This window comes from Aspergillus versicolor (assembly GCF_001890125.1).
Source record: "Aspergillus versicolor CBS 583.65 unplaced genomic scaffold ASPVEscaffold_10, whole genome shotgun sequence".
In the NCBI taxonomy this organism is placed as follows: domain Eukaryota; kingdom Fungi; phylum Ascomycota; class Eurotiomycetes; order Eurotiales; family Aspergillaceae; genus Aspergillus; species Aspergillus versicolor.
In genome coordinates this window covers 1,103,520-1,117,279 of record NW_024467533.1, presented here as the reverse complement: position 1 = coordinate 1,117,279, position 13,760 = coordinate 1,103,520, and the positions used below count along the sequence as shown (strand labels likewise).

Below are 13,760 nucleotides of genomic sequence, written 5' to 3'. Positions count from 1 at the left end.
TCCGCCATTCTTATTTAACGTCCTTTACTCCGTTCGCACTCGTTTTGTAAGTATTGTCGATAGCTGTTCCGATTGCCGCGGCGCTCGGGTACAACCACCCGCCACTGAACATCAACTCTCTAACTTCTCGAATCCAGGCTATGTTCGATTGATTTCCCACAGGAAGGGTTTCTTGTGGGTAATATATTCCTTTTTTCATCATGGCGTGCTCTGCTCAATCCGTCACTATCGAGTCCTACCTCGACAACTCGGCTTTCTCCTCGGCTTACGCTACTCCCTCCGAGGAGACCTCTCTGCTCCGAGACCGGAAGCGAAGGCATTCTTTCCATACTGCGAGGAAGCTATCTTGCGACTATGATGCAGATGCTGTATTCCTAAGGGTAGGATTTTCACTTTCACGTCACGGGATTCCCACTGATTTACTGAAATATAGGTTGAGCTCTTCCTTGCGGAACTGGAAAGACGCCTCCACTGGATCGAACAATATCGCCGATCTCACATGGTCCAGATCGATACCAGCCTACGCAGAGCTTATGCAACACTCGAGGCTGTACGTGATCAGTGCTCCCATGCATCGGGGGAGCTGATGGGTAGTGGCAAGAAGAGGGCAAAGATTCTGGTGGAGACTTTGGAAGACCGTTATAACGATGCGTTGGCGACGAAGGAAACATTGGAGCAAAAGGCTCAAGCAGGTGTCCGCTTGATGGAGTCTTTCTTGACAGAGCTGGAATCTCGCGCCCATGCTGTCCGGGGCCGCGGCGTCTACGGAGCTCTGGACGATGGCTGGAAGGCGGTCGATTCGAAGTTGGTCCAAGCGAAGGAAGTGATGGACGAGGGAATGGAACGGGCTCGCATGGTCAAAGATGCGCTCCGAGAAAGCATCGACCAGGCTATCCTTCTAGCCCAAGAGAAACGGTTAATCGCCTATTCAGAGCTACCGGATCCGTGGAGAATAAACCCTCATATTCTCTCTGGCTATCGGTTCACCTCATCCAAGGTGGAATGCTTCACTTCTATGTTCACACCCTCCAACGAACTCGTCAACATCTGGTCTCACCTAATCGGACTTATCATTGTTCTCTCCATCGCTTTCTACTTCTACCCGCTGAACCCTAACTTTCACCTAAGTACTAATGCTGACATGCTCATCGCGGCCGTCTTCTTCTTCGCCGCTTGCAAATGCCTGGTCTGCAGCACCTTATGGCACACAATGAACAGCATTGCCAGTCAACCACTGATGGAGCGCTTTGCCTGTGTCGACTACACTGGAATTTCCTTCCTCGTCGCCGCGTCTATCGTGACCACCGAGTACACGGCCTTCTACTGTGAACCCACATCTCGCTGGGTTTACATTCTCCTCACAATGTCCCTAGGAATTGGCGGCGTCATCCTTCCTTGGCACCCTACTTTTAACCGCGCGGACTTCGCCTGGATCCGGGTCGCCTTCTACGTCACTCTGGCGCTGACAGGCTTTGCGCCTATCGCTCAACTAACCTACACCCGCAGCTTCTTTTGGTGCCTCTATTTCTACGCTCCTGTCATGAAGAGCATCCTCGTGTACTTCGCCGGAGCCTGTGTCTACGCCTCTCAGGTTCCGGAACGCTGGCGTCCAGGCCTTTTCGACTACTGCGGTGGCAGCCACAACATCTGGCATCTTGCTGTTCTTGGAGGCATCCTATTCCATTACCATGCCATGCAGGATCTCTTCGCCAACGCTTTCCAGCGCGCGCAGGGCGAATGCCCTAACCTTACCTCCTAACTTAATTAGACGTTATCCATCCTACGTCTACATAATACCATATCCTATCCATCATTAACGTCCATGGTTGTTTTCGGTTTCTGGATTGAAAAGTGCCGACTGTGAGAATGAAGCACGATGTATATACGAATTTCGCTTTGAGCTGCCCTGTACAAAGCACATCACAGGCAATTAGACAATAGACCGTCTTTCATTTTGAATTCGAGGCTGGATTTCAAATGATCCCGCTAGTTGCTTTGTTTCTCTCTTCTGAATAAGTTCCTTGCATGGTTCGAAGGAGCCCACTATGGATGGCTAGGGGGACCTCTGTGGTAATTGAGCAACTAGCTGTGGGCTAATAAAGTATTTTGCATCCCTGGAGTACCCTTTTTTACTTTATTTCTTGCTGGCTATGTCCGATATCCATATCTTTCTTAGTGCATAGCTATATTATTGTTATTAATGGACTGCCATTTTTTTTTTTTTTTTTGGAAAGATTTCTTTTTCTCTGGTGATAGTTGTGGTTTGGATATGCCGACGAATATTATTTACATGTTTTTGTTCTTGCACCCCCTGGACTATTGCAGATTGGATGTTATTTGTAAGACATGTTTCGTGACCGTGGGTTATTCAATTCCTCTAGTCGGTCTATCGGTTCGATCTAGCTAAGGACATGCATGGTCGGTCTATATGCAAAAGACGGATTCGACCCTTTTGTCCCAAAATCCAGAATAATACAAGAAAATATCATCCCGGCCATGGCCTAAATAAATGCAAAAAGATCATAGACCCTGGAAGTCTGATAGGATAAATGGAAAAAGTAAGTGTGGCATATATATGCTATGTTATATTCAGAACCGGTCCTCGGTTAGGCGTCGCGCCTCCACGATAGACCCAATATGTGATTGAGAAAACCCCTGGCCTCTTGTCCGAATTCCATACCATGCTTTCAAAAAAGGTAGTGGGCTAGTGGTGAAAGGGCAATGGACTGGCCATTGGGCCTGGGTGCGCGCCTCCTTGCTCACGAAGCCGTCGGTCGTGATGGAGTCCTGGGGAATATCAAGGATCCTATCGGGTTTGAATCCGAAAAATTGGCAGGCACTCTGGTATTCGGCAAAAGAGTCAAAATAAAGACTTCCGGAAAATATTTCAAGATCTCGGATGGCTTCCGGCGAGATTTGGGCTTGGGGGTTGGGCCTAGGTTGGCCGACTGTGAGGAAGTCAAGTTTGCTGAAGGAGCACATGTCTTTAGCCATTCTGGGGGCATACATGTGAAGTGTAACATTTTTGGACTTGCGGATGCTGGGCAACAGGTAGTTTGCTTCGTGCTGGCTGATAACGATAAGCATTTCATTGCTGTTGCTCGAGAGAACCCAGTGCACAGGTTTCAGAAACTCATCATCAACAGTGTTATCATCCTGTTTTATCGTATCGAGGAAGTCGAGCGAAACATGAATATGGGATCCGACAGTGGAAGGGAGTTCGAATGCATGAGCGGATGTCCGCGATAGACACGTTTTGAATGCTGGTTCGGCGGCCTCAGATGAGTACCAATCGGGGAATCGGCCGTGCTTGACAAAGTGCTTGATATGGGCGTGTACGGTGTGATTTTGGGCTTCCACAGATGGCGGACGGTGGATTTGAGGCTCTCTTTGGATTTCCTGGGTTAGCTCTCGCTCTTGCTCCTCGCAAAGAATAGTCTGCGTAGATTCGGCCCTTTCCCATTTCCCAAGAAGTTCATGGACTGTTGGATCGTATGCGGCTAATTCTCGGAGTAAAGTAATAGACTGAGGAAGCTCCCCCCATGGAGCATATAATTGAGAGAGAGACTTTGACTCAGGTTCCTGGATGCGAACCACAATATTTTCTAAGGAGCTGGCACGCGTTCTGAAATCATCCCATACTTGGGCGCAGCGGAAATGTTGTAGGCCCTGCCATGCCCAGAGTGGTTGCAATTTTTCCAGCTGATCGCAAGTCTGTTCTAGCACCCACTGTACAACGTTGATGGAAGTAATGGCTGCGCCGTTATTCTTCATACTATGTTTAACTTCTGGAGGTATAAAAAAAGCCACTGATTGGCCGTTGGCTAGTTCGCGCATCCTATTACATGCTGTTTGAGGTCAGTAAGGGCTGCGTATGATATTCAATGTTAGAAACCTACCTTGAACGAGTCGGTCTTTGGTTAGCCGGGGTCCAAGTGTCACTGCTGCACGATATGTGCGTGGAAGCTTGATATCGACGCCTCTAGCGCGGTGTTGGTCAAGAAAGACCAAGCAAAGATGTAGCCGGTCGTAAAAAGGCGATGCAACAAGCCGCTCGACGTAACCCTCTCGGTCCACCACCATAGCCTCATCATTGGTATCAAAATAGATAGCAGCGCGGGCTCTCTCAGCTGGAACAATAGATAGCCATGTCTTCGCAACTTCTTCGTTACTTGACTCTAGTACTAAGGCTCCGACATCAATGATAACCTTGATATGAGGATCTTGATCATTTATAAGATGCAAGAGCCCGTTCACCGGAAGCTGACGACCATCCTTATCCTCTACAAGGATGCACTGCCTATTATCTTCTTGAAGAAGCTGACTTAGAACCATGGCGTTGGTATGAAGAAGATACGGTAGATCTTTCTGGGGCATTGATTTTGGCAGCAAATATCGATTGTCATTTGTTCCACTGAATCCGGTCGTAAGTGGCTGAGGCGGTTTCGATGGGATGTCCCATGCAGACAACGACAATTTGAAAGGAAAACCTTTTGCCTCCCTTGGAAAGACAACTTTGGCAAGGAAGAAGTCAATGATTCCTTTCTGATACTGGAGATGATGGTAGAATGCTCCCTGGAACGTGTCATCATCCTCCAAATTGACCCCATTGAAGGAGTGTAGACCCTCGGGCAGTTCATCCCGGTTCCGTGTAATCCAGTGCTGATATTCAGCCCCGGGATCGTTCTCTTTCATTAGGAAATAGAAGCATTGTCGAACTTGCTTTTCGGTAAGGCCCTCGTAGTAATAGCTCAGGCACGTCAATACCAGCGCAACATCCGCATGCCCGAACTCAGCATTCTCTGATGGCACCCCCTTGGCCCTAAATGGCACCGCTGACAAGCACCGCGAGGGATGAACGCCGTAGTCCACAAGCCAGCGCTTGCTTGCTAGCACAAAGCGTAGTATACGGTAAGCAAAAAGGCCCCTCAGGACCAGGAGTTTCTTGAGAATTATACTATCCTTGAAGGTATTTTGTACTACCCTCTCATCTGCCTTGTCGGTTTTATCGCAAGTTATGAAATTCAGCACGCTCTTTTGGGTTGCCTCTGCCCACTCCGTGAATGATAGTCCTGGGAGTTCTCCACGGCTGATAGCGTCGGTGACCCTTTTAAGCAGTCGATCCGGAGCAGCCTCGCTCAAAAAATGAATAAGAGGATAGCGGACGCCCCGCTGTTCGATATCCAGGCTCGTCTGATCTTCCGACTGCAAAGCCACGACTTGTTTTTCTACTAACTCAAGGACATGCTGGATAATGCCCCAGCGATCACTTTCCCCATCGACATTCTGCTGATTACCTCGCGTGTATATTAATTGAAATTTGGGATCCAGGATTTCATCGCTCTCGTCAATGATAGTGCGACAACTATCCTGTAGTGATTGTTCTATGTCAACGAGTCCAAGTGCATTATCGCTGGGTGCGAGATCCAGGCCGACTAGTCGGAACGAAAGTAGCTGCTCTGGAAGAACAATAAGGATTCCTCGGTTCTGCTGGCATTCGCTATAGATTGCCTGTAAGGTCTCTATAGTGCTTTTGTCAATGTGTGTATTTCTTGAAAAAGGAACATGGTAAATTTGACGGTTCAGTAGACCCCCAAGGCGCTGGGAGAGAAGGTTTATACTTTGTCGCAACAGTGGTTTCAGCACTACAATGCGAACCATCTGGGTGGCATTTGCGAGGCACGCCGCAATCATCGGTGTGATAATGGTCGTTTTCCCTTCCCCCATGTTCAATTGCAGGACACAGTTTTCGTTAGATTCAGGTGTAATCATTCTCTGTGCGACATTTGCCTGGCGTTCTCTGATTGTCAGGTTTCCCTCGATTTCCAATAGTAACCAATCAGGAATACTTGATGCCTCCCACCCCTCGCAGCTTAGTGTTTCTGCTTCTTTGTAGAAAGTATTGACATCCTTTTTGTCAAAATGTTCTAAAAGTCGTTCGTATCGACGCAAGGAAGCAGTGGCCTTCGCAAACATCACAAGGGTATTCTTCCATAATGGAGGAACGGAATCCCACTTATCAGCGGCGAGAAACGACAGCATCGACAAGACAGTGATAGAAGGCCAAAATACGGCACCACCTATGGCCTTCCATCTACTGTCCACCGTTGTTAATGCCAAAACAATCTGGCTCCAAAGGCTATCTCGTTGCTCTATCGCGCGTTTGTGATGCTGGACAAGAGTGTCTCTCTCAACAGGGAGTCCCGCAGATGCACAGGGCAAGTGGACTTTCTTTAGTGCTTCCAGACTTTCCAAAAGATTAATCGCATATTGTTGGCGCAGGCCATTGGAACCTTCGCGGAGACCCCATATTAAGGATTGGAGATCAGTTATAGGGCCGGTATCAGAAGATGCAGGCACTTGAGGTCTCTGGCATCTCAGGGGTGCTTGATCTATGTCCATCGGGAGCGGAGCGTTTGAGGAACATAACATATCTTGGAAAATTGGGGCCTGCCAGGGATTTGATCGAGCACAAATCAAGGGCCGGCACTTTGGAAGAGCAGGTGGTATTGGTGGTAGGTCTGGAAGTGAAGATGTAGGCACATCATCTAGCTTCTGTTGTACAAGCTCAATAAACTGATAAAACTGGACATTTCTGTTAAACTGCTTGAACAGAATATCAGAGGCATTCCAGCTCTTGACTTGCCAGGGCTCCATATTGGTAGGCCGTTGGAGGACTTCGCATGGCCACTGTCTGGTGATTTGGCTTGCCAGGGCTTCGATTTCCTGTTTTTTCGTTTTTTCATACTTTTTATTCCGTTCGTAACGCATTTTATCCTTTTCGGGTTTTGATAGATTCTTCATGTTTCCTCTGGGATTGGGTTTTTTAGGCGGGTAGTTGTTAGATATCTCTTCTTGGACTTTTGACCTGTCAATGTCTTGCCCCGGTGCCAGACCCAGTTGCACTGGCCCTTGGAGCAACCTTTGAGGGATTTCGGGAAAATATCCAGAAAATGCAATCGTTAACAGATGACGCAGTTGCCAGGTTGGTACTGATCCACCGAAGGCAATCGTGCAAAATACTGAAATCAGTTTGTATGTTCCCGATTCCCGGTTGCTCGAGCGGCACTGGCTGTATAGAGAGCCCCATAGGTGTTGAATCTGCGAATCTATGAGTGAAGTATATGTGTGCTGATCTGGCGTAAGTATTTTCATATAAAAATTACCCCATGCTTTGACCATATTGAGAAGCGCTTCTTTCTGACTTGCATTGGAGGGCCAATCTCGGATAAGCGCAGCAATCTCATACACACGACGGCTTCGATCACTAACACAGCCATGGCGATCTCGCGCGTCATATTCAGATGGCCTGAAATATTTTATATCTAGACCGGTGGAATTGTTCGCAAACTCAGACCGACGGAACCGGGAATGACGATGTCGTGCTCTATCGAGAAGGTGGATTTCTCCACGATCAAGCCCTGATGGAGGCTCCTTCTTCGAACCATGCAATGACGCAAATTTAGCTGTGTGATTAAAGATATCTTGAGTAATCACCCTGAAGTCATCATGTTGTGCTAGTTCAGGCATTTGTGGGTTCCAGATGACCCTTTGCATGACCTCCATTCCAGGCGGATGATACTGCCGCCGTGGAGTTAGAGACGCGATAAGCTCCAATAGGTGAGTGCAATCACTATCTAAAGGAAACGAGCTTTTCATCCGGGCTTGTCCGAGTATACGCAGAGCTTCCTCGGTCCCAGAACGGTTTGTTGCAGTGTCAGGAAGCACATGGGTAGTAACGGCGTGCAAATAAGCTTGATATAGCGTACCTACCATGCCGGAGGTGTCTGAGAGTATTCCAAGGGTAGGGTCGAAAAAGTAGTGAAAATATTTGACGCGTGAATCGCTGGAAGGCTCTATCGAAACTTCGTTGTATAGACCCCCTTTGCTGATTCTTACCATTCCGTAAGGAATCAATAGCGAGCGTTGGCGCTGGCCGGTTTTCCCGCGTAAAATGAGTTTGCTGGATAATCTGGAAAGACATCCGATATCCTGATCTCGATCAACTATAGCATTATGCTCCCGGCATTCTAATGCTCCGTCAGAATTAACAAAGAAGCTCAGATGTAGGCGGACCAATTTGGCCTCGATTCTGGTGTCCTGGGTTGACGTGATTTGGATATGCTTCAGATGGTCTAAGCGAGACAGAACATTTGAAATCTGTGCAAAGAGGCCGCTGTGAACATCGACCAACACTCGTTGGCCCTGTTTGGTCCTTGGAATCTCTCCATTTTGGTATTTATAGAATGTACGCCAGTTCTTCGGATTTGGCTCCCAGACTTGATCAAGAGGTCGGAATTCAATTTCTCCTGTCTTTAGGTCCAACCAGTGCGTAAAGTTCGTGATAAGGGAGTCTGGAAAGTCTTTGGCTAAGACGTCATGTGGTATTAACCGCAGGACGCGGTCTGTCATCGTTCTAACCACTAGCTGGTCTCCTTCAAGGCGAAAATACACCTATATATATTAGTTTTGATCCACATTCTGGCCGAGTGGGAGGGCGGCCTACAATGTAATTCCCAAACTGTTGCGTTGATGCAAACTTCGTACCCTTTCTGCGGCAAGAGACCACGGAAATAGCTTGCTATAGTAGGTAAGTGAGTGTAATTTTGAAGAACTTGATATTGGATATTCCTACCTGGCCAAATAGCCGCCGGAATAATGGATGTCTTGTGTACTCCTCCGGAAGGCGCTTCGGCCGTTCATTGTTAATCAGGAGCTCGCCACTCAGTATATTATAGTGAATTTCCTGTTTCTCCCCATCAGTGGTTACCGAGTTATTCGTAGCCCATCTCTGGTTATCACCAGGGGCGAAGCACCAGGGTGATGAAATCTGAAGGTGGTTGGCGGTTTGTTTGATAGCAACATTAAGAGCCGATGGGTGCTCAATGATAAGTTGCGATACTTGCTTCTCGGAATTCCGGAGAACCCTTGTACCCTGAAGAACTAAAGCTCTGGTTTCCAAAGATTGGCTCTCGATTGGCTCAGGCGTATTCTCAAAGAGCACGATTGAAGATCTCAACAGGAACTGCAAATCTTCTTCGCTTTCAAGGACTCTCGCAAGATGTCTGTCCTCAACAGAAAATGTTAAAAGGCAGATTCCCCCGATTCTGAAAAGTAGTGACAGGCGTGAGTCATTCTCGGCACCCATTTTGGCATCAAGAGCCGTCTTGATCCTTGCGCACCAATCTATCGCGACCTTCCTGCATCGCTTGAGGAAGGACGATGCGCGCTCGACAGCTGACGTGGGACACAGACTTAAAATTCGAGCACCTAAGATGACGAGTGTGTGCAGGGTATAGTGTTCATTCCAGTTTATCGAAATGATGCGTAGCCTATGTTCGAGCGACTCCAAAAGTCTGTTAACGGACGCGAGCTCTTCAAAGAATGCATGAGCCTCGCCAAGTTGCGTTCCGGACCCAGGTGAGCCAAGCTCCCAGGCTGCTTGTCATAACAACTTGTGGACAGAGCTCTCATTCATCGAGAACGAGGAAGACACTAGTTCTCGGGCTATATTGTACCATTGTAGACGCTCACCAGCACGAAGATGGCTGAAGGTGCTCATCTCCTGGAGCGTTATTTTTGGGTGCAAATTACGTTGGTCTGCCAGTACCTTGTTCTGTTGATGTTGACACGACTCGACAGCATACTGAAGGCCGGAATATTTTGGGTCGTTGAGCGTAAGCGTGCATAAATGGTTGAAAGCCGGGTACTTCTGGAGCCTGAATCTTCCTGCAACCCATACCTCTCTCTCTGTATCCCATAGCGAGAAGTTGAAAGCATTGGAAACTGCAATCGTGTCGAAAGTGACTGGAAAGTTCTGAGCTTTGTAATGGGTATTTAACCATGATTTTGTGGAGGAAGCGAGGGTCAGCCTCTGGTCCCATTTAGCAGCAAAGGTTAGCGTGGCCGGGTACTCTAAGATATTCATTTCCATCCTTGCAGGTACTCTTGCCTGAGGCCTGCCGTAGTCGTCCACAAGTTTCCAAGTGATATCTCGCCATTTAGCAAACCAGGCAGGGCAATTAAGTTCAAACACAATATTCTTTGCCTTGTCCTCATTTTCAGGAAGTGGCCACTCGTGGACTTGAATGGCCAGCTTTTGCGCCTCTGTTTCCAAAGTACATTTACCGCAAGAGAGAGAGTGAGTCTCATTATCCCATTCATCCAATTCAGAGTCGTGAGTGAGGTTTGATGCTTTGATGATGAGGTCTTGATACTGTTTTGACAGTTTTTCCCACTCCTTGCGCAAAGCCTCGCGTTCCTGTGTGGCATGACTTTTAATACCTTCAAGAATCCTTTTATGTTTCCGGGTCTTATCATTGAAATATCGAACGGCAAACGTGTCGGGACCTGGGTCAGAAAAGATGCTTTTGAGAGAGCTACTTTGCCTTGAACGGATATAGTCCTCGACTTGTCGTGCTCGCTGCATTTGATGAAAGTGAGGAAGGAGTAAGGGCTCAACGAGCTTCTTAGATAGCTCAGGCGAATATTCTTTAAGAAGAGGACAGAAGCGAACACAGAGGCTATCAAGGACAACCCATAGTTCCAGCAAAACGAGAAGCATCAGAGAACATGCGTCTCGCATCTGAGCGTATTTGCTGCTCGCGAATTTGGAGTAGTACTTCATGAGATCCGCAAGGTCACTGCAAACTTTCTCAGTTGGGTTGGTTTGGGCATGCCATTCTTGTAGTTCAGTGTCCACCCAAGCCTCAAAGTCAAGTAGTGAGAGAACCTCGTCGTCTTCTAGCTTCGGGAGGCCAGTTGTCTGGCGTTTTTTCCGCGGTTTCTGCTTCCTACTGAAAGTTGACAAAGGCGGAGCTGATGAGTGATTCTGCATTGCATTGTGTATGTAATCTCTGGAAATCTTCAGCGATGTTTCCAAGTCACATTCTTGCAGCGGCCCAAATGAATGGGAAATATTTGTGAACTCGGGCTTCTGAATGCAGGCACGGAGCTGTTGTAAATGCTGCAAAATGGCTTGATCGGCTTCCATTGTTCGCTCCACCACAGTTTCGAAAGATTTGCCTTGCAGCTTATACGTACGGCGGGCCACCTTGGCTCGGACAATGGCGAGAATATCCGCGATGTTAGGGAGTTTCAACTTCTGAGCTTCCTCTCCAATCTTAACTGCGAGATAAAGCATAAAATTTTTATATTCTGCGTGGCCCTCATTGTCCGGGAAGATGCGATAGAGAACCGTTTGAAGGGCAACTTTTATCACGAACCACAGGGGTGAACGTCGCCATGGTAGTTTGGCGTCATCATAAATGACCTCGTCACGCACGTGCTTTTCAAAGGACTTCCAGACATTGTGTTCCCCGAATGGTAAAATCTGGGACATTAGCCCTTCTGTGACCAAGCCAGGATGTACAGTATCCCGGATTTCCTCGATACAATCTCGTGATTGAGTGGCCTTGGGACACATCTCACGGACAGTCTCCAGGTTTAGACGGCAAAGGTTATGAGCCAAATATTTGCAGAAGCCAATTTCATTGATCATCGAGGCGGGAATGACCACGCTCTGGCCCGGAAAGCAGCGAGTAAGAGGACCTGTGGCCTTGAGGATAGCAGCTGAGGTGGCGGTTACCTCAAAAGCATCAATAATGACATTGTCACGGGCACTGTCATAATGTGCTAGCCACCCACAGTTTTGCACACAAACGTACAGTGCAATGGCTCCTATATATGGTCCATGTAAGCAATTTACTTTCCAAGGGGTATGAAATCTGATACCATTGGTTTTTAGATCCTTTATATGGCGCGTGAGAAGGTCTTGATGGCGGTTGATATCATCCCCTCCTGCATCGACTGAGAGCCACAGTCCAAGCATATTGACAGCCGGCTTCCATTTGTCCTGGATATCTGGCGGTCTCTCTTCAACAAAGGAGACAAGAGTATCTTTTACAAACCTCATCATCCCGCTCTCAAGGGGTTTTTGGTTGCGTTCAGGTTCTCCGGGTAATTTTGGAGGGAAGACGACATGGTGAAAGATGTACTGAAAGACTTCAGAATCCATGATGGCGAGGGATGAGGGAGAAGGAGTAGGATGGTCGTTCATGGACGTTTGAGTTAAATGGATTTTCCTTTGGGAGATGAATGGGGTTAAGGAAGGAAGCCAAAGAGTTAGAATGTGGGGGCAGATGACCGAAAACGGGGCTAACTATAATTTGAAGCAGGATATATGGAAGAAGAGAGAAGATGGAGAAGAGATTTTGGGAAGAAGTTCGGGAAATAAGAAAACAGTTGGGAGAGATAGACGGAGAGTTGAGTATCAGAATATGAGTACAGGAGGAAGTAGAGGACGAAAAGGAGAATATGAGCGGAGATGAAGATATAGAAGCGGGAAGGGGGAATAGGCAGAAGGGATATTAAAGGACTTTGGAGTAGAGAAGAGGTAACAAGATATAAGAAGAGAAGTAGATATAGAAAAAGAGAAGAGTAGATGTAGATGTGGGAGGAGAAGAAGGAGGAAGGGGGGAAGTAGGTTATAAAGGAGAGGTTACGATCAAAATGACGAGATAGAGAGTAGATAGCCTTGAGAGATAATTGAGAGAGAGAGAGAGAGTTAATATTGAAAAAAAGAAGTTGAAGTAAGAAGAGGTGGAGGTGAGACTGGATAAGATGCAAGAGAGGAAAGTAAGGAGTACAAAGTAAGATAGGTCAAACCCAGGATGAAAAGAACTGAACTGAAGTTGGAAACGAGCGTTGAACGTGCATTGGCAGAAGGGAAGCATCAAAGAAGATGCTGAGTTAGGAGCATCACAGTTGGTCTCAATTTCATTCCAATATCAGCACCAAGACGGACAAGGATTCCGTATACCATGCAGAAACTGCAGTCGAAATGAAACCAAACCGGCAGACCCAGCGGTAGCTAGCCCTTGATTGCAGGTACAAAGTGGAAGAACCAGCCTGTCGAGACGTCAGTTACTTTCTGATAATGAGAGTTGATAGAAAAGGTTTGATCTCAGACCATTTGCTTTCGGCCAGCCTCAAGTTGCCATGCTTTGTGCATATCTATACTCCTGTTAAAAGTGGATATATCCGACGCCATTGAACATTCCAGTCTCTATACGATAATAATCGGCTGCTTTTAAGATGAATGTTAGGTCTTCCCTAGAATTTGCAGTAAAATCTTTCGATAATCTCATGTGCTGACAACAAGACCTGTTATACGAAAGTACCAGCACATGTATACCCACCCACTGATATCTACGGCGTCATGGTGTTCTCCATCGCAACGGAAGGCCTGGTGAGCGACACAAAGCCATATGAGCAAGCCAGCCATCCGCCATCTCCACCGGACGCCGAGAAAGGCACCATAGGCATCTAGAGCACCAGGTTGGGTATAGGGCCGTTAAGTTGGGTGGCAGGACTATTGTTTCTAGCCGCAAGACTCAAGAGTACTGGTACTACTGTTTTTGTTCCCGCGCTTTTTGCTCTTCGTTTTCATGGTGTGATGCTGCATTTGTGGACTCACATGCCCTAGAGCAAGTCCTTTTGTTAGAAGATCAAGCGGATATGCTATGTCCTGAGAAGATTGAATCGAAGACAGTGCATCTATGACCGTGGTTCAAGCTTATATCCTGCCAAATCGGCTTCTCCGCCAGTCGCAAGCTTGGCATGACTCAGTCAGAGTTGAACTCCGCTTGCAGCAGTCTATCCAATGGGATATACTCACCTTTATGTATACAGAACAAAGATAAGCTCTGGATGTATAGTTGGATAACAACGATCAACCTGGGAACGGCGTATAGATCTGC

General features: G+C 47.3%; 2 protein-coding genes across 2 annotated transcripts; one reads left to right on the top strand and one right to left on the bottom strand.

Moving 5' to 3' along the window:
• Positions 1-138: 138 nt before the first annotated feature.
• ASPVEDRAFT_45755 (uncharacterized protein) lies at positions 139-2,211 on the top strand. The gene is made up of 2 exons (XM_040813382.1): positions 139-380; positions 434-2,211. Exons 1-2 carry the CDS (start codon positions 201-203, stop codon positions 1,757-1,759), a joined length of 1,506 nt encoding a protein of 501 aa, XP_040672126.1. The 5' UTR covers positions 139-200; the 3' UTR covers positions 1,760-2,211.
• Positions 2,212-2,589: 378 nt separating this feature from the next.
• On the bottom strand, positions 2,590-12,016 carry ASPVEDRAFT_56015 (uncharacterized protein; the record flags this gene model as incomplete). The annotated part of the gene is made up of 6 exons (XM_040815150.1): positions 2,590-3,848; positions 3,900-8,454; positions 8,507-8,581; positions 8,636-9,430; positions 9,464-11,679; positions 11,734-12,016. 6 exons carry the CDS (start codon positions 12,014-12,016, stop codon positions 2,590-2,592), a joined length of 9,183 nt encoding a protein of 3,060 aa, XP_040672125.1.
• Positions 12,017-13,760: the final 1,744 nt, after the last annotated feature.